The 26,609-nt window shown below is 43.3% G+C and overlaps 1 protein-coding gene across 4 annotated transcripts in view; it reads right to left on the bottom strand.

Annotated features, from left to right (window-relative positions):
• Window positions 1–26,609, bottom strand: part of AFF1 (AF4/FMR2 family member 1) — a 162,088-nt gene that overhangs the window by 36,858 nt on the left and 98,621 nt on the right. For 3 of the 4 annotated variants that reach the window (XM_045536784.1, XM_045536785.1, XM_045536787.1), the window contains one exon: window positions 3,811–3,855. In XM_045536784.1, the coding sequence (XP_045392740.1) occupies window positions 3,811–3,855 (45 nt within the window). The remainder of the gene's footprint in view (window positions 1–3,810; window positions 3,856–26,609) is intronic. The other variant, XM_045536786.1, reaches the window with a different exon arrangement.

The following is a 26,609-nucleotide window of genomic DNA, read 5'->3' as shown; positions in this document are numbered from 1 at the left end:
ACTTTGCACGGTGACAAGCAACATAACTGATGCTGGTTCTCTTGAGTAATTTTTGTTAAAAGTGAAATCATGTCCTTGTCTACTGTCTGGCTTTCTGCTCTATTCGGGACGCACTGGGAGTTCTGTGCTAAAATATACCGGAGAGAGGAACGGCTCTGAGTCAAGAGACCCGGACTGGAATCCCGACTCCGACCCTCACCAGCCTCGTCAGCCTCGGTAAGTTGTCTGAACTGAGCCTCGGTTCCACGAGGTCGACTAAGACCACTTATTTTTCAAAGTGTTGTAAGAGTAGTTTCTGCAAAGTGCTTGAATGCGTGGTGCACAAAAGGCACTTAATAAATTAAAAGCATTATAACTTTTAATTAAAAGTCTAGTTTTAAAAGAATTCAACACTGCAAAGTGAGCTCCCTGCTGTTTTATTTATTTGACAATACCTTGAGGTACAGAACCATTATAATGCTAGCTATACAGACATAATAATTGAGAAGGTCTTTGAAAACGTCACCCTTATGTTTTCCAATCATTTCTTTAGGATCTCAATGGCATCTATGACTTTTAGTCACCAATTATTCCCAAACAGCCTCCATTGTGCTCCAGTGTCTAAGGCTGCCCCAGCTATTAGATCAGGCAGTTGGAAAGTACATAAATTCTTTCAGACCCTAAGTGGTTCCCTGGTAGTCTGAAAGAATTTATATACTTTCCTAAATGCCTAGCTTACCGGAGGGACTTAGGCCACAGGAGAATTGGGGCCATTACTACGGAGAGGAGGTTGCCCAGAAAGACTCACAAGGCCATAATTTTGCTCCCTGCCGTAACGAGGACCTACCAGTGAGCCAAGTCCCGTGGCACTTGCCCTAGTCCTGTCCCCTTCCAGGCTCATGTTGCTCTGGACACACAGTCTAGTTCTAGCTCTTCCTCTGACACACCAATTTGTCCCCACCTCAAGATTTTCGACCGAGTCTTCCCTCTCAGTCCCGTGTTCACGGGGCTGTTCCATCCTTCACAGAATCCATCAGTACCGACACTACACCGGAGAGAGGAACGGCTACACAATGATCTCCCCATGACCCCTCCGTGACAGCAAAGACTCTGTCTTCTTCACTGTGACATCCCAGTGCCTAGAAAAGTCTTTGGAGGCTTAATGAATATTTGTTCAATAAATGAATGAACGAACATACAAGTAATAGTGCCACTGCTCGTCATACTAGCATCATGGAAGCATGGCACTGGGGTAACGTCCCCTGGTGCTACATCAATTCCCCAAGAGACGGGGCCACTAAAGGAGAAAACCCGGGGTGTCTCCAGACGCCCACTGAGGGCGCGCTGCCCTTTCTGGACCCTGGTACATGGCCATTTCCTGGCTGCCAGCAATGCCTGCCTGCTCTGTCCTGACCCCATCAGCCTGTGCAGCCAGGGGCTACTCCTTCCCCTTCATTAAGACACTTCCACCCTAGATACTGCCCCCAGAGAACCAGACAGTATCGTCTATGACTGATTTTCTCTGTTAGGAAACCATTTACTACCTTTATCACCCGTCAGAAAGATCTGTGTTTGGATTCCTGGCAATCTTAATAAATTGCAGGTACAAGATAAGGACGGGACCACAGGGCAGAGGCAATTATCTGGTTCAGTCTCGGACAGCAAGAGCTGGGGGGGGACCCCAGACATCACCCGCTAGCCCAGGGCCTTCATTTTACCAAGGAGGAAGCCAAAGCCCAGGAAGAACACACAACTTAATGGAGGCCACACACAGAGAAGGGAGCAGACTCAGTTTCCACTGTGGAAAAGCGTGCGGCCTCTTCAATCTTAAACATACTTCCGTTTGCTTTCCCAATTTGTGATTTCCAAATGAAAATATCCATCCTTTGTTTGCATTAACCATTATTCAAAAGCACCACTTAGGTAAAGCAAGAACTCATTCAAGTGAGATTAGGTGAGAGGGGAGGATGGAGAGGTTCATTAAATTAAAAATGCTTGCCTAATGCTAAAATACCATCATTCCTAAATAAAGGATGTGACATGTCTTTACATCAAAATCTAAGAGAAGCATCTGACATATCCATAAGACAACAAATCTACAACGTCACACTTACGTTTGAAATAACTACAGAATGAATAACAATTTCAGAGAAAATTCTAAGACTGCATTTTATAATTAAGTCATTTGTTATTTTTATGACTCACCATACCAAAGAACTTCAGAAACAGACATGGAAAAGACGACAGGAAAACTTGATCAAGGTAACTTACTATTAATTATTAACCTTGATAGTTGACAAAAATTTCTCACTTTTAGCAGTTGAAAGTATGGTTTTTTAGAGGTATTTCTTTCTAAGAAAGCCCTAAACTACAAAAGACAGGACAAAAGATTATAAAACAAAAATGACAGATCTGTTTTCCGAACATCTGGTTAGACATTTTTTTTTTTTTTTCCCCTTGAGACAGGGTCTCAACTCTTTTGCTTAGGTAGAGCTCAGTGGCATGATCACGGCTCACTAAAACCTCAAACTCCTGGGAGCTCAAGTGATCCTACGGCCTCATTCTCCTGAGTAGCTGGGACACACCTGACTCATTTTTCTATTTTTTGTAGAGATGGGGTCTCACTATGTTGCTCCGGCTAGTCTCCAAACTCCTAGCCTCATGCGATCTTCCCGCCTCGGCCCCCAAAACACTAGGATTACAGGTATGAGCCACAGCTCCCAGCCTAGATACTACTTTGGTCAAAAATTTCACAAGTGAGGAGGTGACCAATATGCTGAATTAGTGGTTTCAGCACAACCATCACTTAATGCTTCACAATGAAACCTTTTTTAAAGAAAAAATTGGGTAGATGCATAGAGAGAAAGCATGAGCAGTAGAGATTCAAACTACTAGGCACACGTGTCAAATATATCTCTCCTACTAATTAAAAAAATAAAAAGAAAATCAGAAATCTTATAGTCAAAGACAGCAAGAATATCATTCAAAATTGACCTAGAAGCAAATAAATTGAAAACCAGAGAGGAAGGATAAGAAATACTTAAAACCCTCAGGTATTACTGTATCTGAGCATTAAAATTAAGCTCTAGATTTCCTAGAAATTACAGCCAAAATGGGAAACATGATAATTTATCTAATTCTCCTCTGACAGAAAGCATGTCAGTTCCTGGGGAGAATTTACATTTTTTTTCCTGGAATTGAATTCTAGAAGGAATTTGTCATCCTTAACACAACAAAAACTGAACCAATAGGTAACACAGCCTATGAGATATTTGTAGAAGAAACACAAATGTTCACAGCACAATCCCAATAAACAAAAGCAAAAAAGAACCCTCTAAGGTTAGGTCTAAAGATGCCCATTTACTTCCCAGTGATTTTTTTTCTTTAATTCCTCTGAAGTTTCATGGTCTCACGGAAACAGCGGCCGTGCACAGCGGGCACCACCTGCAACACACCAGGAGGTATGAGCCCAGCACTGTCACCACTGGCCCCACCTTGACGCAGGGGCTTTGCTCTCCGAGAAGTGAGCAATTCTCCCGGGTCTTTATGGACAACAAGGAAAACCTGAGATGCCATAAACCTCCAGTTCAAATGCCTTGCAGTTTGCAGACTTCAATTTAATTAATAAAATCTGTTAGAGAGTTCCATTATGTCCTAAGACACCCCACCTTTGTTACTAGGCTGGTTTATTTTGCTTTTGGAGGTGTGCGGAGGAAACAACTGTTGAAAGGAGTTTGGGAATGGCAACTGTTCTTGAAAGTGAAAGTAAATGGATACACGTCTGCCTGCCTAAGTCCTTCTCCAGATGAGGAACAGTCACGAGGAACTCACCTTCAGAATCTCTTCAACACAATGGGCTTCATTGGAGTAGGTCTGCTGAAAGCGAAAAGCAAGAAAGAAAAGATTAGTAACCACACAGCAAGAGTGAGCGTGCGTAGTGCCTGTGTCGCAGAGGCAAGCACCCTGCACTTGCCGGGCATCAGGAACTTGCCATTCGGACGACGTAACGAAACCAAAGAGTTAACCTGACTTAATCCTGGGGATAAACATGGGGGAAACAGACACTGCAGACGATGACACACTAGTTGTGACCCTCGGGTGAAAAGTTCCCAATGGAAAGTTTGTACATTGAAGAATATCACTATCTTAGTAAAACTCAAATAACAGATTTAGCACAAATGGAGACAAAAGAGATTAAAATAGGTGCCCCAGTCAGCTGTCCCACGGCAACAGCTAGCCGAGGAGCCACGTTAAGTGAACAGGAAGGTGGTGATCGTCTCAACACTTCAGTGAGTCCAAGGAAGGAGGCCTCAGCTCAGTCAAGGACAGTGCTTAGGCTGGACAACACAGCAAGACCCTGTCTCTACAAGAAATAGAAAACATTAGCCGGCTGTGGTGGCGCACACCTGTAGTCCGAGCTACTTGGGAGGCCGAATGAGGAGGATGGCTTGGGTCCAGGAGTTTGAGGCTGCAGTGTGCTATGACGACACCCCTGCACTCTAGCCCAGGCAACAGAGCAAGACGGTGTCTTGGGGGGGGAAGAGGGATAGCTCTTAGGTTTTAATATTCTTATCTGCCAAAATTCATTTTAAAGTTAAAAATGTCTCTAACTGGGGCTGGGCGTGGTGGCTCACGCCTATAATGCCAGCACTCTGGGAGGCCGAGGCGGGAGGATAGCTTGAGCTCAGGAGTTCCAGACCAGCCTGTACAAGAGAGAGACCCTGTCTCTACAAAAAATAGAAAAATTAGCCAGGTGTGGTGGCACACGCCTACAGTCTCAGCTGCTTGGGAGGCTGAGGCGGGAGGATCGCATGAGCCTGGGAGTTTGAGGCAGCCATGAGCTATGATGATGTCACTGCACTCCAGCCAGGGTGACACAGTGAGACTCTGTCTCAAAACAAACAAACAAAAAGTCTCTAACTCTACTTCGCGTCAGCATTTGCACCATATACAAACACATGTACAAACACGTATACACAAAATTTTCCCAGAGAAAGGGCCTGAGGGAAAAGGAGATTGATGAATGTCTTGGAGAAAAGACCCCCGATTTCTAACTCTTCCTGATCCCCAGCTAAACCGATGATGACTACTGCTCCTGCTGCTGGAGTCACTCCTGCTGCTGGAGTCACTCCCGCGGCAAGTGCCCGGGAGGTGTCATTTTACAGCCCACATATTTTTAAGTGCAAAGAAAATGAAAAAGTTAAATCTAAAACAATACTTTTTCTCTGTACTAGAGACATGAAACATATCCACGACTCCATGATTCTCAGCGGAGGAGCAACGCGCGCTGTGTCAGTCCGTGAGTCCAGCGCTCCGGCAGCTACGGCACATTCTATGCAACACACGCTCTCCCTGCTACTGCCACTGCCGTGCGTCTCACACAATACCTGTTCTCACAGCGACAGAACAAACGGAAAATGATTCTTTCCCCTGTTCTCAGTTCTAATTAAGAGTGTAATTTAATATAGCACTGGCTGCTAATTCACAATCTAGGGTTTATTTATCTACCATTTCCCTCATTCCAGTTTACTCTAAGGAAGAAGGAAAAGGAAAGAGTAGGACATACATACTGTCTTGCAACTGAATCTAACGGACATGTCAAAATCCAAGTGCAATTTGACCTGCCTGGGTCTGTTTTTGAAACGTGTAAATCTCCTGGAAATGGTTTTATTGAAATGTTCGCAGTCTGTTACGGTTGAGGTAGGGCCTGGAAGTTAGCAGGTAGAGCCAAGGAGAATCAAGTGTATCCCTTACGTCTGGCTGGATCCACTGGACCCATCTTCAGACGTGAGCATGTAAACTAAGGCCTGCCTTTTGTTTTTTTAAAACCATTAAAGGGCACTTAAAAACTGGACCAAATACTAGTGCTGTATTTTAGCACAAATGTCAGATACAGAAATACACGCTGTTTTTACCTGAGGGTAAAATGTGATTATACTCTACAGTTTCAATTTTTTACATGCATCATTAGAAAAAAATAACAATCAGAAGCTGAAGGTGAGTCAACAGAACAAAGCGTACGATTATACTGACTCTGGACAAAAATCCCCTCTATCTCCTGCTGTGAAGGGGAATCTAATCAAAATATCTGACAATCAGTAAAAATAGTGAAGCACACTGAATTGAGGGCAAAAAAGTTTGCCCACCGTTTCCGACAGAAAGACTTCCTTCTGAGCTTAATTATGCAGTCAACATTTAGCCAAGATGTTTCATGTCACCAAAAAATTTATTTTTCTGAAAAAGTTTCACTACATGAGATGAACCAGGTCTGAAGAGTTTTGTCTAGATCTTATTATAGATTAGCAACATTTACCTTACCCAGATACTAACGAACAGTCACCATCTAACCCATTTAAAATTCTCAGTAAGGTCTTCACTTTAAGCTTAGTTAATTTACTGCGCATTTTCCTATCAGGTCCACCATGGGAGTGGGGGGAGGATTTCATTCCAACTACATGAGGATATATCATATCTAAGGTAGCATGTTCACAGTGGCAATGGAAATTATCAAATGACCAACAATAGGAGTCTAAATACCTTCACAGTGCAAACATACAACAGTAAGTTATGCAGATTTAATAATATAAAATACATGCTTGCAGGGAAAGATGCTCAACAAACTTTTTGTTTAAAAACAATTTCATATTTAGAGAAAAGCTGCAAAAAGATAAAGGATCCCACAAAAAGCCTTCACTCAGATTTCCCAAATGTTAGCATTTTACCACACTGGCTTTATATTTTTCTCTCCCACCCAAATACACTTTGAACTGTCTGAAAGTTAGAGAGTTGCAGTTAATGTCCTTTTACCCCCAAACACTTCTGTGTATACCAAGACACATTTTAAATCTCTATTTAAAAGAGAGGAGGCTACAAAATAGTCTGCATGGTATGAGCCCATTTGATGTTCCATCTACCTGAGATTCGTATCTCCATCCTTCTCCCTGCCCCCACGTTACAAACACCTAAACTAAAGGATGGGTTTTTCACATGGGTCTGCAGGAAAAGGTCTGTAAGGACAGGCTGCCGTGTTTAATAAGGTGTGACTTGGCACCTCCAAGTCTTCCACTGGAAGGAAGCTTACAAAAGGGGAGGTGTAGCTGAGCCGAACAAAACATTATGTCCTAATCCCCTAATCTCTTTTTTTTTTTTTTTTTGGTAAATAAAGACCTGATCCTGCTTTGTTGCCCAGGCTGGCCTTGAACCCCCAGGCTCCAGTGGTCCTCCCACCTCAGCCACCCGAGTAGCTGGGGCCACAGACACATGCCAGTGCACCTGGCTCCTAATCTCTTTCTTAAAATTCACTTTTCCCATAGGGTCTCAGCTAAGCACGGCTCCTCCTCCTAAAAGGACCCAGGCTCTCCCTTTAACACTGGGGACAAAGAAGAAACAATCGGCCCTGGCCAGGCCTCTCTGCAACACAGGGGAGATTAGGCTGAAGACATTCAAGGTAGGATTTCCTTAAAGGACAAGAGGTAAAAAGCAACGACAACAAACATCTATGACAGGTGCGTGAATCAGTAAGATCTGCTTTTCATTCCATCCCCATCCAGCTCTCCCTCAACGGTACAGACACCGACTTTAACAAGTCTCTCTGCTGTGTCCCACCTGCAATACCCAGGGCCCTAGGGGATGCGCTCCCCTCTCCTGTCCATGTGTGGCCGCCCACACACCTGGTTTCCTGCAGGAACATTTACCTCCCAGCAGGGACCTCACTGCCCCCTGGGCTATGGCCTTAACACAGGAACCATAAATCTATTTAGTCTTTTTTTTTTTTTTTTTAATTTTCTTCTGGTTTGACTAAATCTATTTAATTTTTTAAAAAATGAGGCCGGGCGCGGTGGCTCATGCCTGTAATCCTAGCCCTCTGGGAGGCCGAGACGGGTGGATGGCTCGAGGTCAGGAGTTTGAGACCAGCCTGAGCGAGACCCCATTTCTACTAAAAATAGAAAGAAATTATCTGGACAACTAAAAATATATACAGAAAAAATTAGCCGGGCATGGTGGCGCATGCCTGTAGTCCCAGCTACTCGGGAGGCTGAGGCAGGAGGATCGCTTGAGCCCAGGAGTTTGAGGTTGCTGTGAGCAAGGCTGACGCCACGGCACTCACTCTAGCCCGGGCAACAGAGTGAGACTCTGTCTCAAAAAAAAAAAAAAAAAAAAAAAAAAAATGATAGCAGCTACTTATTGAATGCATATTGTATTTCATATTGCATTAAACTCTTCACATACTATTATTTCCTCAATTTGATGCCATCAATTGTAAGACACACTGTCATTAGCTCGGAAGGGCGGGGAACTACGATACTAAATGCACCCACCAACTGTAAGATACGTCCTTATGAAAGAAACTTAAAAATGAAATAGCCAAGTCTGAGGGAATTCTGTGTCTCTCTCTAATTCTCACATCAACCTTTGTAAAGGTAGGCATTATCTCAGTTTTAATCCTAGAGAAATTAAGCTGCCTGTCCAAGGTCACACAAAAGCGCAGAAGTGGCTGAGCCTGGCTTCGGAACAGTTATACTGGTTTTCCAAACCCCTCAACATTCATGCAAGAGACAAATATATATTAGCATTTGGGGGGTGTGATTTCATTTGTCCTATACATCTGCGGTCCCCAAACCCCAGGCAACCCCCCCACACAGTGGTCCATGGAAAAACTGTCTTCCAGGTAACTGGTCCCAAAAAGGTTGGGGACCGCTGCAGGCGATCTAAAACATTTTTTACAGGGCAATGTTTTTCTGTTGTTTCTACAAAGAACCATTTTGTGATTCACACTTAACTGCCTCTTCTAAGCGCTTCGGACCAGAAAAGGCAGCAGTGCCGGCCTCGCTCTGCTTTCTCACTCTCGGAATGACGTTGTGTAATCGTAAGGAAATGCACTGATACCAAAATAAAATATGTTAGTGAGTGTCTAAGCATGACACCGTTTGTTTCAATAGGCTAAAAGGAGCTGGCTGAAGGGACACGCCACCAAGGCTGGGAGGCTCTTGCGATACTGTGTTTTAAGTCTCTCAAGTTTCAACAGAGCAGCATTTTTCTAACAATGCTGTTCTCAAAAAGGCTTAGTTACCACTAACCAGGAAACAGGGAGCACAAAGGCAGCGTGCTGAGGAGGGCAGCCAAAAGCTCCTGGATTCTAGATCTGGCTCTGCAATCCTGGTCAGGACTCGAGCTGTGTGGGTCTATTTCCTCGTTGTGACAGGCATAACGTTACCAAACCTAACCACTTCACAGGGTTGGTATGAAGGTCAAATGTGAACGTGCGAAACTATAAAAACTACCAAAAGGCACTGAAGTATGGAGTAACACACAGCGCCAACATGATCGAGGCGTTCTTTAACAGCGTGACAGTTTTAAGAGAAATCCCAATGGGTTCTCTATGTAAAGTTTGACTTTTAAAAGAGTAAAATAAAACGTTCATGTATGTTATTTTTCTTCAAAGGTGTCACCTTCCGGATGACCGTTCAGTCTTCAGTATCTGTTTGCTGCTGATTGACCCCCAGCTATCTAGGTAAGACACGCTGTCCTTGCCCCTACCTGGCACCCTCCTCCCTGTCCCACCTGTGCCAGGATAACACTACTCAGACCTCAGACTGCAGAGGAAAAGACATCTTCTGGAAAACATTCCCTGATGCCCCCTTCCTCCCGTAACTGTCCAGACGCCCCCACAGCTGCCTATGCTTGTGTCACTGCATCCGCTCTGCTGCTAGACGACACCTCGGTGGGAGCAGGGCCGGGTCCACCGCACTGAATCACCACTCACGTGCGCCCGCCACACAGGCAACCGATGAACATTCGCCAGGATGTTTTTAGTCCCAGAACTCAGAATTTGAAAATAAGTTCCTAACTTTTAGAGCTTTAGACACTTGGGAGATATAGGCTTTCTGAGCTACAGATCAGCACCTTAATGAGCAAACTACATGAACATTAAACATGCAAAGGACAGAAAGAAAATATGTTTGCGCTGTTTTCGCCTTAGCAACGCTAAAGCTGCTCTGAGAAACTATTTCCGCGTATCAGACTGGCAAACACCCACACGGCTGACAACGCCGTGTCTATGAGACAGATGTGGGGAAACGGGCATTTGAATACTGTGGTTGGGAGGGGGGGTTAGTGCTATAACCTCTAACATCACTTTGCTGAGAGCCACCAAATTCCAATCACGTAGACAGTACTCTGACTTCTAGCACTGACGCATACACATATGAGAAAAATACGTATGGTTATGTCCTTCAGCCTAGTTTATAAATAGCGAGACACTAGAAACAATCTGAATGTCTAGCTACAGGTAATTGGCAAAGAAAACTATGGCAGGTGCCTGCTACAAAGGAAACGCTACGCAGCTGTAACAAAGAATCAGGGAGCTTTCTGTGTATCGACTGGGGGTGATCTCCAAGATATATTGCTAAGTAGGAGGGGAAAAAACAAGGTGCTTACATGCCAGCGTTTGTATAAATAAAAAAGTGTCAGTGAGAAGAGATTGTGTGCGTAGAGTTGCTTATTTTGCATAAAATGCCATTGGGAATAATGCACAGAAATTCATAACATCAGTTTCTTCTAGAAAGGGCCAGGTGGATGGGGAACAGAGTAGGGGGAAAGTTTTTGTATCTATCCTTTTTTACCTTTTAAATTCTGAACCATTAAATGGATTACCTATTCATAAATAAAAAATATTAGGTTGAAATAAGAAATAGAGATAAAAACTTTCTCAAAGTACAGCTACATGTCCTCAGCCACTTATGAGCTTACTTTCTATTAGCCTTCCTCTATGTAACCTTCCTTCTTCCAAACACATACCTTTATTAATCTGTCCCCAGCTTACTGGGTGCTCTAGGCTCACCCCATGTAATTCCACTTGACCCACACCGAATTGGATTTTTGTTGCTGCTGCTGTTGTCTTGTGTTTTACAGATTTGCAGCCAGCCTTCACTGAACAGACTTCGAGGTGCTTTGGAGACCCAAGGATTTGCCGTCAAGACCTGGCCCGGTGTTTGCTTATTAATTCACTCATTTCCCAAACTAGACTAGAAAGTCTGTGAAAGAAAAGCTTTTGGTTCTGTTTTTCTGAATCAGTTACACTGTAATACTGAGCAGACACTTTTGAAACAAGCAAAGCCTTACAGGATTGTTCTGAGGAAGACATAGGATTATACATGTTAAAGCTAGTGCCATACAAATAAATACATGCATTTACATGAAAACACCGTCATCATCATTTCTAAGAGACAGATGAGAGGAAGAGACCGAAAGGCCTGGCTGAACAAGGTTTGACATAAAATTAATTGTATTCTGGGAATACACTGTAAATTACCCAAATAGCTCAGTCTGTTCCAAGAACAGGCTCACACTGCCTGGGTCTGCCTACTCCAGCTGGAAAAGGCATAAATGCACCCGTATTACTTCTTCAGAAGCATCATGCCCTTTGGGCACCTATCTGAATGTATACCTCCACACCCAGAATTTTAGAATGAGAGTTTTTAAAATCCCTGGACAGATGCATGGGCACACTTCCAGTCCAAATTAAAATAAAAACAACAGCAACATCCATGATAGAGGCCAGGCGCTCCATGGCTCACGCCTGTAATCCTAACACTTTGGGAGGCCAAGGTGGGAGGATTGTTTGAGGCCAAGAGTTTGAGACCAGCCTGAGTAAAACAGCAAGAACACGTCTCTACAAAAAAAAATAAGAAAAATTAGGCAGGCATAGTGGCAAGTGCCTGGAGTTCCAGCTACTCGGGGAGGCTGAGGCAGGAAAGGATCACTGAGCCCAGGAGTTTGAGAGTTTCAGTTTACAGTGAGCTATGATCACAACACTGCACTCTACCCAGTCAAAAGAGTGAGACTCTGTCTCAAAAAAAAAGAAAAAAAGAAATCAATCCCATGGTAGAGACTGTTAATATAGAAGGAGGGATAATGGGTTAGAAAACACGGAATAAGGCACCCTGAATGGTTTTCTTATCAACAGAGTAATAGTGTCATTATGTAAGTTGCAAAATCGACTGTTAAATTCACCCTGAAAAAGACTTTTTATTAATCACTGTTCATCTCTTGTAGAAATTTCTGTAATTCTTCAAATAAATTTTTCAGGAAGAGGAGGAAAAAGACGAATAAAAAAGACTGATAATATGTAAAACAATGAGGAATTTTTAAGTCACTTAGAGTTATCTCCCAACAGAAACTGACTGGGGAGAGACCAGGCAGGTGAACTCATACTGGGGGCTCTAGAAGACAGGGAGCAGGGGGTCCCAGGGACAGCACAGATATAGAATATATCACTGCAGGGAGGGGGTGAAACTGCAGCACAGGGGTGCCCCTGTCCCACCCCACGCGTGCATGAGCGCTCCGTCTCCCACATGTCACGTTCATGGATGGTTCTGAGTCTCAAACAGCACTACGAAATGACTGTCAACCATGACAGGATTTATAGATCCCTAAACCTGTATTTCTGCTCCTTCTTGGAGCGTGTGCGTCTAGCAAATTTAAGTGGCAAACAATGTTCAGGAACCAGGTCCAATTCTGCATTTCACAGGATGCCCGGACATATTTTTTCATAGCTGAACATAAGCTGTGACTACAGACGCATCAGCAAAGAAATAAACAAACAAAAAACCCTTTTCATCAGTTTCTGGATGAGGTTGAAAGAAACTGAAGTCGTATGAGTAAGACAAACCATTTAATCCATGCCTTGTCTGACGACGTAAAGATTTTATCCTGGGCTTAGCCCAACAGTAATCTCTACAGTCTCTTCTCGGCTAGGTGTTCATTGTCTGTCTCTTAGCATCGATTATTTTTAAAAACAAAAAACAGAACCCAGGGAGAAAAAAAAAAAAAAAAAAAGGAAAGAAAATTATGGAAGTGGTAGGCTAGAGGCATATATACTCCGAGGAAATAATCTTAGCTCCAAGCTACCCTGGGGATTACTGATACTGTAACAAACACAAAAGAAAGAAGGCAAATAAGGATGACCTTGCCCTTAACATTTAATTTTAACCAAGTAAATTCCTTGCTGAGTAACAAGCAACCAGGTTAATTGCTAGGGTCCAGAAAAAAGGCTCAAGATCATCCTGGGAATATACAACTCATTTAATATCAGAACATTACAAACAGTTTTAAATCACTTATTTAATCCTATCACAGAGCACCTAAATTTAAGAGACTATTTTGCTTTATTATAACCCATTGAAAACCAGATTCAGTCGTTATTTTATTATTTTTAAAGGGGGGAATTTAGTAATCTCACTGAATTTCGGGTTGACTTAATCATCTTTTCCTACATTTTCTTTGTGTATAAATGTGGTCTAAAAGTGGAGACAAATTGCAGAGTTCCAGCAAAGAGCATCTGATAAAATGATTTACTGAACTGTTGAAAGTGGAAATATATTTAATGACAACCTTTTGAACAAATAGTCACTCAACAAATGCGAATTTTTATTTTTTTTAAATACAAAGGGCGGAGTAGATAAATATATAAAAGAGTTGTTCTCCAATTTGTTTTATATGAGTATTTAATATGAGCCAAGGAGAAAACTGTTTGGAAAATAAATGTACCTGAATATCTTCTGAATTGAAAGCATTTTAAGCATTCATAATATATATGACCACAATTCTAAAAGTTAAAGAATAACAGGTTTATACTCATTTTGGAAACATAAAGCAGTCAGCGACTCCCTTAAATCTTTCTCCATCTTATTACTATTATTTCTCTCACCGTCTGCCTCTGGCTTTGTCTTCCCACACCGACACACCCATGCACACATGCAATGAAGAAGTTTAAAAAGTGCTTCTCTGGACTTTAATCCAGGGCTCTTGACCCTTGACTCCAACCTTTTGAGTGTCCTGAGGCACAATGTAACTCCATGACATTCATCATCATTCCCAATATTGTTGCATTTACTACCTTCTCTGTCTTCTCCCTTTCCTTCTACACTTTTCTAAAAACAGAATCTACGTGCCAAAGAAGAGATAAATATGGAAAACAGGCAACCACTTTAATAGTAACAACAGAAGCAACTGCCTCTGAAAATTGCCTTTAGAAGATGGGAGGGTCAAACCAGAAGTAAATGACATCTTGGTCGTACATAAATCCAACCGTGGCCCTCCTGACTACTTCATACAGCCCGTGGGAAAACCCTCCTGGAGCCCACTGCACTTCTTTCCTGGCACCACAAACACGGTGCCAGCTGGGGAGATGGGAAGGGGTACGTGCCGTTAAAAATTATAAAGGTCCTTTCAACTTGGATTTCTTTAATTGACACAGAGTAATATCCTCCTGCAACACTGCAGGATTACACAGGGACTACACCTGTAATCCCAACACTTTGGGACGCTCAGGCGAGAGGATCGCTTGAGCCCAGGAATTCAAGGCCAGCCTGGGCAACAGTGAGATCCTGTCTCTACAAAAAATGCAAAAATGAGCTGGGCATGGTGGCACATGCCTGTATCCCAGCAACTCTGGAGGCTGAGGTGGGAGGATCGCTCGAGCCCCGGAGTTTGAGGCTGCAGTGAGCTGTGACAATGCCACTGCACTCCAGCCCAGGCAACAGTGAGACCCTGTCTCAAAAAAAAATGAGCAGAGTTATTTATATAGCCACAATAACACTGCTTATCAAGCCACACTGGTACGAAGAATGCATTAAACGAACCCAAAAAGATTTAGGTTGCCACCTGTGCGGGTAAGTCTTACCTATTTCATCATTTCTTCGAGGAAACCACTTAAGAGGCATCTCAATGTCAATCAGTTATTTCCTTAATAAAAATCTCTCAAAAGCTTTTTGTGGAATGAAAGATACCAGGTTTTTTTGTGGACTTAACTAGACCTTATCTAAAAAAAAAAAAAAAAAAGACATGAGAACTCTATTGCCTCCTAAGTGTGTTGGTGACGGGTCCTCCAACTCATTTTATGACACAATTCCCATGAGAAGCAGCCAAAACGGTGTAATTTATACTCAAATCAATCAAAGAAGAATTTACACAGTAATAACTCGGGGGTTTTCTCCCTCCCTTCTCATTGCTTTCGGCCAATTTCTCAGTTCTCTTGCGGTTGACAGAAGAGGACTCACTATGTAGCTTAACCTTAGAGTAAACAAATTCTGTCTCCCGAGGGAGAAAAGTAGAAACAGTGCCATCTTCTCTTATTAGCTTTTCATCACATAAATTTACACCCCAGACAGATACAGATTCTATGATGACGAACTCTGCTGAATAAACTGATAAGAACCATAAAGCTAGAAGTACACTGAAATTTCTCCAGTGCGTCTGTCTGCTCTGAAGCAGGACTGCTTTGCAATTTTCCTACACTGAAGTTAAAAGTTGGGTAGAAACACCCTCAATCTTTTACATTTGACTTAAGTTCTATATGTCTGCTGAAAAACAAAACCATGAGATCTTGCATAGCGTGTATACACACACTGCACACACACGGGCTTCTGAACTGCCGAAACCTTCAGTTTGTAGCTTTACTTCAGGAAAATAAGAGAAGCCGTCAATGTTTGCCAAGTGATCCAGAAATTCAAGTCCAGAGTTTGAAAGATGAAGGAAAAAATCCTGAGTGATATGGAATAGCTTATTCAACGTTGGTTTTTAATTTCTTTAAAATATACTGCCAAAAAATATGTTGTGATTTTCTCCAGATACAAAATTATAATGTTACACTTTCTCTACTGGGAACTCATTGTTTCATTAGAATGAAAAAAAGAGGGGGACGTGGGGGAGGGAGGGAGAGAGAAAATCCATAATCCAAACTAACAATCTTGCAAATCTCAAGAGGTATTCCTAGTCTCTAGCGGCAGCAAAAAAAAAAAAAAAAAAAAAAAACAAAACCTGCCACCCACACCCACACCACCTGTCTGTTACCTATCAAGTGTATACAAAGGGAGGGGACATGGGAGGGGCTGAATACCTGTGGCTGCAAAGCTTATTTACCGTGTTTATAAGGTCATGCACACAGCAGCACTAAACCCCAGAGCTCCTTCTGATCCCTCTCTTTGATGCCAGCCCCTAACACAGGGGCAGGGGGAGACACAGACACACACACTTTGCTTTGATGCCCCCCCTCTTGCTCACATCCCTGCCCTCCTCTTCCCCACCTGAGCCCCTGGCCGCGTACTTACTGCGGGGCAGCTGTCCCTGGGGGGCACTCACCTCCGTGAACATGTCCTACTGCCTTCCTACATGGCCAAAAACCTTTCCTGTTTCCATACCTCCCCTTGCCAGCCCTCATCGGTGCCACTGGGTCACTATCTCGTGTGGTGGCGGCTGCAATGGCGGCCCTGACGGGAAAGAACTTGGACTCTTTTCCCTGTTCTGAGCCATAAGAAGCTGCGAGTGCTCCCAGGCACAACTCCCCTGGCTCTGCTCCTAAAAATGCTCTCTCAAGTACACCGTTGCTTAGCAATGTTTGCCTTCCCCCTGTACGTTTGAAATTGGCAACATCTGTCCCTTTGGCAGTTTCAACTTGTGCAAAGTGCCATGTGCATAGTTTGAAACCATACGGGGCTTTAAGAAATGGGCAATCCCTCCACGCCTCCCATCTCCGTGCAAAATCAGGGATGTGAAGACCCCAAAATGGTTGAACCTTTACTTTGCTTTCAAGGCTGATAGAAAAATCTACAGGATTTAAGGCAGCTGAGAACACATAAGCAGAATATTTTAGCCACCAATGGGAGTTGCTACTAAACTCCGTGTAAGAAGTGTGTCTGGGCAATTACACCTGAGGATGTGTCTGAAAAATCCCATGTAGTTAACAATTTCCTTTAGAACTAATTCTATTTCAAGGCATTATGTGTAAACACATATCATTAGTTAGGTAAGTTCTAAAGGCAATTTATTTATGGAGTAAGGAGGGCAATTTTCAAGCTCACATTATAGCCAGACCTCAGGAACAAAAACCCAAAGACACACCCGCACACCTCCCAGTAGCAATAGAATTTTAAAGTCTAGAGGGAAAAAAAATTCACTTACTTCCAGTATTACGGATTTCAAAACAAATGCTTTGAAGTTTTTTTTGTTATTTATCCACCGACATCGTCACTTTAGTAATTTACTGAGGTTACTTATTAATATTAAAGTAGCTCGTAACACCGTAATTTTATACATAAGAAAAAAACTACATATAAAACTTTATAAGTAGTATTCTAGTTCTGCATATAATTTGACTTTTTCCCTAGTGCATTGATGGAGAAGTAAGAATCAGAGTCATGTAACGCATAAAAGAATTGAACGATGCTCTCTGCATCCAAACCTTGGCGTGCAGAGTTTTTTGTTCCTTTAAACAAATCAGGCTACAATTTTCTTTTTAGCTTAAGCCAAGCCAATTTTGACATATTAGAAACACATGTTCTCAAAGCAATTCTACAGGAACTGAGTTCCAGCTACAAAGGGTAGGCTGACCTTTTTGCTCTCAAGTCTGGACCTGAGAGCTCACAGAAGCAGAGAAGACAGATGCTTGTCCCCACTAAAAATGCATCCAGCAGGTCCTCGACTCCGCGCAGTTAACAACGCCCCTGACATTCTGTAACACACAGGAACTCAAATCTGGCTTCGCCGCAAACGTGAGTTGCACACCCTAGAGCCACTTGTCACTGTCGTCTGTCACTCACTACTTGCAGGAAGGTAGGCTTTATTGCAGTCTATGGAGGAGCTTCAGCAGACTTTGCGAACTGGGGAATTCTCCAGACTCGCAGGGGCTGTTTGTCGGGGTCACTCACAGCGGTGCTGACCGTGCGGCTTGGTGCTTCTGCGCCAGATTCGGAGCCCGACGCGCGAGCGCCCGGCCACGGCCCTACCGTGGCCCAGCCATTCGGCGCTCTGCTCGGAAACAGCCGAAACGCGGGGCCTGCACGGAGTATGTTCTCAATGAAACACACGTTATTTTTTTATCATTACACTATCCTGTCACGACACAAAAGCCTTAGTTTTTCTTTCCTTTCTTCCATTCTACTAAATTTTCCCACCTCCCCACCGCATCAACCGAACACAACTTTTATTTAATGAACGTCTATGGGAAATTTTCTGGAGAGGGAAAGGGAATGCTGAAGGAATGACAACGAACTTTGTAGCCAACTTCTAATAACTGTATAGTACAATCGTTGATCCTACGTCCTCCTCTATTTTTTTTTTTTTTTTTGAGACAGGGTCTCAACTCTGTCTCCCAGGCTGCAGTGCAGTGGCCTCCTGATAGCTCACAGCAACCTCAAACTCCTGGGCTCAAACGATCCTTGCCTCAGCCTCCCGAGTAGCTGGGACTACAGGCAAGAGGGGTCTTGCTCTTGCTCAGGCTGGTCTTGAACTTCTGGCCTCAAGTGATCCTCCCACCTCAGCCTCCTGAAGTGCAAGGATTATAGGCATGATCCACTGCACTCAGCTCTAATTTAATCTTAAATAGCCATAGTCTCTTCAACTACGAAGAAAGTATCACCTACTTGACACTTATGCCTGTAATAAGTTTCTAATAAATTCTGAATCTATCAATGTGGAAGAAACACCTCAATTTCTAAAGGCTGGGATCCTAGCTCTGGGGTACGGGGACGAAGGGAGTAGGATGGGGGCTGAGGTGCTGTCCACGAGGCAGGTGCTGACAAGCCTCGAGGGTTGGGTGGAGAACGTCTCCAAGATACCCCTCAAGCCAATCCACTCATTAGACAGGAGCAACAACAAAAAAATCTTCCCTGTGGAGAGTTCCAGGGCTGGGGGAGGAAAGCAAGGACTGGCCTTGTCAGTACTGCCCTTCCCCATGACTGTCCCTTCACAGAGCCTACAGGGCAGTGACAGGTCACTAGAGAGCCAAACACTGGGGTTTACTTAACCAACTGCTGGAGCATAATTGAAAATTTCTGCATTCTGAGGCTCTTGACGGGACACCTGCCTATCAGGATGAATGCCATGATCTTATCCCTTAGTGCCAATCAATCACTAAAAATTATTAGATCTGCAAACAAGGGAAACATAACACGGGCTGTATATTTTTTTTTGTTTTATCAAAATCTGCTACACCTTCATTACTATGCATTGATACCCTATCCTATTCCGATATTGTGACGGAAATCTCTAAGGCCCCTATGTTGGCTTCACCTCTGAAAACATTTGCATAAACACCAGCCTCAACCTCCTTTCAATCCTATCTACTTAGTAACCTGCAGGCCCACCTGCTGGCATAGTCAGAAATAAGTTTAAAACAGTTACCATAAAAGCCTTCTAAAAAATGTCCCTGACTCCAGACAAATTTCTACAGCACAGTATCAATAGCAGTAGTCAGTGACAATAGTCAGTAGCAAAAATGTTTATGGGGGAGCAAGGAAGGGGAAAGCAAACAACGGGCAAAATTGAATTCTGAACTGACTTAAGTTCTTTAAACATGACCAAGTCCTTCATTGATGAAAGCAAGAAAAATGTCTTAAGTGACCTCCAGGCCTTGGGCTTATTTTTCTTCTATGACACTGCCCCATCTCTAGCCGGACTTTACATATTCTTTCCTGTGTGACTCAAGAAGACAGTCCAAAGCAGTTTTGTCCGAACTTCAGTTATTTCCATACTACTTTGACAGCGATATTGTTATCATAATACTAGGTGTACTACTTTCTTTAAATCAGCTTATGATCAACTCACTGTTTGACTTCACCTCATCCTAAGTAATGATATGTATACAACCCTAGGTTTGGTTTCATATGTTGGTTTATATTTTCTCCTAACTCACATTGAGATGCATAAAGATTGGTGCCCCTGTACTGCAGAAGGTCACATACTAACCAACGCTGCATGAACCAAAAGCCGAATGGATCTCTTGGGACATTTGTTGGTATTTTTGCAGTAAAGCTGTGGCAACTTCCCTACCTTGTAAAAACATCCTACTCTATCAGCCTATATGCCTACCATCTCTTATCGGATTCAGGAAGCCTTCGCAAATTACATGAAAATACGCCTACTCTCGAGCCTGCCCTTGCCGCGTTTGTGACCCAGACCACAGAATTAACACTTCATGATCTGCAGCTCAGGACCATGATTTCTTTTTCCATGTTTGTCCTGATTCCCAGACACAACTGAAAGCCCTTTACAAGCTGGATCCAGCCCCGTATAATTCTCACGACAATACAATTCCAAAATCCTGAAAATACAGCAGGCACTCAACATGATACGGTAGTACGAAATATTTATTCAAGCCTCTTATTTTAAAGGCATCATACTTACAAACTTGACTAAATGACACAGAATTTCATTATACTTCAACCAAAACTACTGAGAAACACCATCAAACCAACATAAAGCACTGGGATACTTCTTGGGATTCTGGCAACTTCTAGGCATAGTAAAGTCAACGAAGACAACCTGAAGATGGATAATATACATTTTTCCTACCGTGTAAATTTTCTTCCACTGTTAAGCATGTTAAGGTGGTACATCCCACAGCCTATGTCAGGCAAACATGTCCCATTTAATTTTCATGACAGCCCTATAAGCTCAGGGAGTACTGTCCCATTTAAATGGGAAGGAAAATAGACCCAGGTATTCTGATACCACAGCTCCATCCACTACAAACATTACTCCCTATTCATATTTTGTTAAACTCTTAATACTCAAAATATTAAAATTCTCAAAATTTCAGATTCTAAGCCAAAGAGAGAAATCTACTACACTCATACATTGAGACAATGTTAACATAACTATGATAATCATGTAGATACAGTAGCCATTATTAAATACTTAGTATACGCCAGATGTTGATCTAAAGGGTTTCACATATGTTTTCTTCATCAAACCTGACAACCACTTTATGAGGAAGGCTCTGTCATTTCTATTTTATAGATAAGAAATGAGGCTTGAACACGTTAAGCAGTTTGCCTGCAGTGTAACAGCTAGTACGAGGTACGGACAAGGTTACAGCCCAAGTCTCCCTTAATACCAAACTCATGCTCTTAACCACTACCTGTGTATAACGTCTGAAAGCCTCATCTAATTATTTCAGAAAAAATCTTAAAGTATAATTTTCCTTTCCTCCAACCTCCAAAGACTAACATTCAGTAAATTACATGTTCTATTACACATTTATTCATCCATAATTAAGTATTGTTAACACATCAAAATTCTCAGCAACCATACCTCTAGAGAAAAAATGATACCCAACAAAAACAGTTCAGACATTTCCCAGTTACCCCTCAGCCCTTAAATAGTAAATGCCCACCTGTACCCTACAGAAACTTAAATATGAATTGTCTGTATAACTAAAAGAATAATATTGCTAAGATCAAAGGAAAGAGGGAAATTCTCGTTTGCTGAATGAATGTTGAAAACAAGCTTCCTGTTACTGGCTATAAAAATAATTTGAAATAAAAGGTATTAAAGGATATGCTATTGGACTTGGTATAGAGAACTGCATCAGCACCTAATTGCTTGAATTTAAAGTCTTTTTTTTTTTTTTTTTAAGAGACAGGGTTTCACTCTGTCACCCAAGCTGGAGTGCAGTGCCCTCATGATAGCTCATTCAGCCTTGAATTCCTGGGCTCAAGCAAGGCAATCCTCCTGCCTCAGCCTCCCAAATAGCTAGGACTATGGTTGCATGCCACCATATCTGTCCGAATTGGGGGGGGGGGCAGGGAGAGGTTTGGTAGACATGGGGTCTCACTATATTGCCCAGGCTGGTCTCAAACTCCTGGCCTCAAGTGATCCTCCTGTCTCAGCCTCCCAAACTACTGGGATTACAGATGTAAACCACTGCACCCAGCCCCAAACTTTTTAAAAAAGAACCATAATGTTTTAGAGCTAAAAAGAGCATCAATGACTGTTGCTATGGTTTGAATATGTGATCCTTCCAAATTCTCACGTTGGAACTTAAATCCCAAGGGTGCCGGTATCAAGAAGTGCGACCACTGGGAGGTGATTAGGTCCATGAGGGATCTGCCCTCATAGGTGGGATTAATGGCTTTATAAATGTGCTTGAGGGAGGGAGTTGGTCCCTTCATCCCTTTTGCTCTGTGAGGATGCAGCAAGATGCACCACCAGACACCGAATCCACTAGCACCTAGACTTTCAACTTCCCAGCCTCTAGAACTATGAGGAATACATTTCTATTATTTACCAATTCCCCAAACCTAAGGTATTTTGTCAGAGTAAGATAACTAGCCACTTCCTCACCGCACATACAGGAAAACTAATTCTACTTGGTGACAAGGAGGATGAGAATCCATCCATTCCCCGGTTTTTGGTAGAGCCACCCAAAGAGAAAAAAAGTTAAGCAGGTGAATATTGTTAAGCATTTTTGCTTTTTTAATGAACACGTACCTGAATCTCACATTTAAAGGCTTATAGGAAAATATCTCCACATTTAGATGCGGGGTCAAAAGAAGCACATTTTTTTCTATTTTACATAGTTTCTTTTAAAAGTCTGAAAAATTAATTGTATTTTACTTTAACTAGATAACAAACATTACAGACATTTCGTTGCAAATCTTACTGGAAAGATGTGTCCTTTGAGAGCCTGGGTTCTTATCTCGGGTCTGCCCTAAGTGAGGAACACGCATACAGAAACAGTTTGATTCGCAGAGAGAGAACACCGCCCAGGGACCGAGCAGGTGGCATGAAGGGCCCGGAGAGGACTGGGGCGAGACAGAGCGGGCACCCGTCTAAGGCATCAGCCAAGTGTCACTTTGCAAGAATGCCAATTGCTTCCAATTTTTAATAGCAAAAAAAAAAACAAACCAAAATCCAGATGTCAATGTGAAGTCTACTAATTTTTAGATGTTGGCAACTAAATCAATATACAATTCAAGACACTGCCTCTGTCGGCAACCACTCCCTCCCTCCCCAGTGCTGGCTTTAATGCTTCCTTCTCTCCCAAGTGAGGAAATGGGGAAGTAAGAGATTAAGACGTGTTCATTTTTAAGAGAAGAATCTCTCTTTAAGCCAGACATAGCCCAGCTTTATACAGTGTACACATCACTGCCTGGCATTTCCCTCAAGTAGATTCTGAGCAGGCCCTCCACCTGGGGCGGGGGGGCCACAGGTACGAGGCAGTCTCATCACTTTATTGCTAAGTCTCATCACTTTATTCCTCTCTGCCGCACAAGCTCTTGCCAAAGCCGCCTTCAGCAGATTGGCATATGCCACCTGACAGATCACTAGAAACATGCACCAGGTAAGCAAAACAAACCACAGTTATTTGACATGACTGGAATGGAATAAATCGTGATAGGCGAGTCATAACACAATAAAAGACTCAATTAGGCTCAGAACAACACATCAGTGTTTTCCCTTGTCTTAGCAACTAGTTAAGCTGGAATCTTGAGAGAACGTAAGGGAGATAAGGACTCTGGTCTCTGTTTTACCCTTTACTGCAAGATCACTTATCTTACTAGAAAAATTAAGCCCAGGTTGCTAGCCAGGCATTTGCAGGGTCAATAATTCTTAAGTTACTAGGGTACCAGTTAATGATACCTTTGTGGTCTAGAAGAATAAATGCCCCACCCAATATGCTTGGCCAAAAAAGTGATTCATCCAATAGCAAAACATTAATATTTAAGAGTGAGAATCCTGTTCTAAATTAACAGCAATTTTATTACATGCACCACTTCTAAGAAATATATATGTGCTAAAGGAAACCTGGTGTTTTATGTAATACAAAAGAAAGCACCTATATACATGATACATAAAAATCATTGCTTTCCGATTTTTATTGTACATAAAACAATCTGATTAATGTCCAAACTCAAAAGTACAGCAATTATGAGGCTAGAAATAAGAACTTCCTATAAACAGATTAGGCTGCTTATTTTCAAACCCACATGGAGAAATGCTTAAAATTACTTGACAAATATTTAGGTAGAAAATGGTAAAAAAAAAAAAAAAAATTCTCAAAAAAAAAAAAAAATTGTTGGACGTCATACCTGTTTCCCAGCCAAATGTCCTAAATAGGAAATTGAGTCCCACATCATACTGCCCCCCTCCCCAGCCAATCATTGAAAAGAAATTACCTTTCAGACTCCAGATAAATGTGAATTGGGTAAGAAATCCTCAAGCTGACCCAGTGCAGCAAAATTCCCATTTTGCCCCGTCCTCACATGTGCTAAACACAAAGGGCAAACAAGCACAAGGAGACACAACTGATTTCTACCCTCAAAATGTTTACCACCTGCAGAAAGAAACAGAATATGGCACCAAGTGAGAATGCTGAAACCTGAGGCCTGAGCAGGAGCACAAACGAGAAAGTCACCCCTGAAGGGCTGAGAGCTGCAAGGGGGGACGAGGCAGTGTCAGGAGGGCCACACCTTAAGACTGGACAGACAGACAGAATCCCACCGAGAAGGTAAGCAGAAATGATTTGGGCTTTTATCCTGAAGGCAATGGAGAGGTACTGAGGGATCACAAGAATGACTCCATCTGACTTTCACTGCACCGAATCCCTCGCATGGAACAGCGCGGCAGGGAGTTGGAAGAGGAGGAAAGAGGCAGGGGGACAGGTTAGAAAGGAGTTGTAACAGGTAAGAAAAGATGATAAAAACCTGAACTAAAGATGGGGCAGTGAGGGGCAGAGGAAAGGGAGAACTTGCCACAAATATTCATAAAAAGTACCACCCACAGGACTGGGCTGCAAATGGGCAGAGGAGGTGACAGAAAGGGATTGAGACAGGACGGGCGGGGGGGGGGAGGGGGGGAGGAGGATCCCGTGGGTGACAGGTACAGGGAAAGGGACCCATGGTGAAATCCACTTCAGACAAGCTGAATTCAAGATGCCTGTGCAACAGTGACTAGAAAAGTCCCGGGGGCAGGTGGATAAAAGGACCCGGGGCTCAGGAAACGGTAGAGTTTCAGGTTGGAAAAGCACTTTGGTGGCCATCAGCATTTTAGCAACTGAAGCCTCAAGCACAGATGAGGAAACCAGGGGCAGGCGGGAGGAGAATGCATGGTTGAGACGGGGCCCCGGGGAAAGGGAAGAAAAGAGCCTCCCACGGAGTTTAAGGCACGTCCACAGAGGGAGGAGAAAACCCCGACGACAGAGGACGGCGTTTCAGGTGAGGGTGGGCAACAGTGACAAGTGCCACCGAGAGCGTCGCAGGTATTCCTCGGATTCATGGGTTAGGAGTCCACCAGCGGCTGGGGAGAGGGGGTGGGAGGACAGGAAGCAAAAGCACAGAGTGTTTACCTACTTCTGTCCCCAGAGCCAAGCTGTGAAGGAACAAGAAAGTGGTGATTACAGAAGGCGCAGGAGTAAAGAAAGGTTTGTTTTGCTCTAAGCTGGAAAGGCCTAAATGTAGCTTTAGACAATCAGGAAAGAGCTGCCGAGCAACAGGGGAAAGGTTTAAGGTAACCAAAAGGGGAAAGAGGTGCAGATGGAGGGCCAGAGGAAAAACACCTTCTTCTACGAAGGCAAAGAGGTAAATGGTGGGAAGGGGGGGGTTGGGGTTTTTGTTTATTTTAGAGCCACTTTTAGGCAGAAAGTACTGAGAAAATTCACACCTGGAGCTTCATTCTCTGAAAAGTAGAAAGCAAAGTTCAAGGCCTCAGAGCAAGCTGTATAGCCACCAAGAACAAAACTGAGTGTTAATCAGCCTCTAATTTGAATTATCTGTCCCATTCCTCTTATTTGAATATCTGCGTGATGCATCAGATACCAGCACGAAGGAAAACACTACACAGAAAAGCAGAGATGTCTGATCTCAGGAAAACAGAGCGCTCTGGGCACTGTAAATGAAAGTGTTACACAAGACATCATTACTCCGCAGAAACCATGCTCTGTGACAGCCACAGCCCTGGGACTAGCAGCCAGGGGCGGGGGTGTCATGCCCCCGTGTCTGCCACTTACTAGCTTAAATCATTAAACTGCTTAGGGACTCAGTTCCATGGCATGTAAAATGGTGTTTGTGCCAAGTGCCCTACTTAACTCACAAGGTTGCTGTGACAATCAAGAGAGAAACAAATAAGCAGGTGCTTTGGAAATTAAAGGCAGGGGGTGGGGGCACAGTAAAATATTTCAGAGTGCACACGCTTTTACGAAGCAAACCATTTGCACCAGAGATGGCCAGGCTGTGGGACTGCTGCTGTTCAGGAGGGAGCCCCCCCCACTCCCGCACCACTAGGCGGGGGGGGGGGGGGGGACATGGTGGGGGAGGGAACATCGAAGGGGGGAGGGGAACACCGAAGGGGGTGCTTAACATCTTGGCAAACCAAATGTTTTCTTTCCCTGGGGTTTTCATTTATTTATTTCTAATGCTTTCTTAAGGTATTAAATCTTGGGGGCTTTATTTACCTAGATCTTAACCGGGCATTCATGGGCCCCTTGATCTGATCCCACCTGTATTTCTAATGTAAATAACAAGTTAATAACATGCTCAGAGTCTTCCTGCTTCTCCAACATCACGAATCCCTCATTTTGACAGCCCTCGGTCCAAATTCTGGCTTCTTCTTAAAGCCCCGTTCAAATCTCAACCCCACTCGCTCCCACCCACCCCCACCCACTGAACTCTCACTGGGTACAAGGGCGGCTGGGGCTGTGCTCTCCACGTGGGTCCCCTCCCCTCCGCCCAGATGAACGCACTGGTCACACAGTGAGGTTCAAGTCCTCGTTCAAAGTCCCGCAGAACTGTAACTCCATGTGGTCCTGCCTGCTGTGAAGCCACGGTCATTTCTTCTTTTCATCAATGATTCTT

This window comes from Lemur catta, chromosome 24, assembly GCF_020740605.2.
Source record: "Lemur catta isolate mLemCat1 chromosome 24, mLemCat1.pri, whole genome shotgun sequence".
Classification (NCBI taxonomy): domain Eukaryota; kingdom Metazoa; phylum Chordata; class Mammalia; order Primates; family Lemuridae; genus Lemur; species Lemur catta.
Note: the sequence above shows the minus strand (reverse complement) of the source record. Positions and strands in the feature narration are given on the sequence as shown.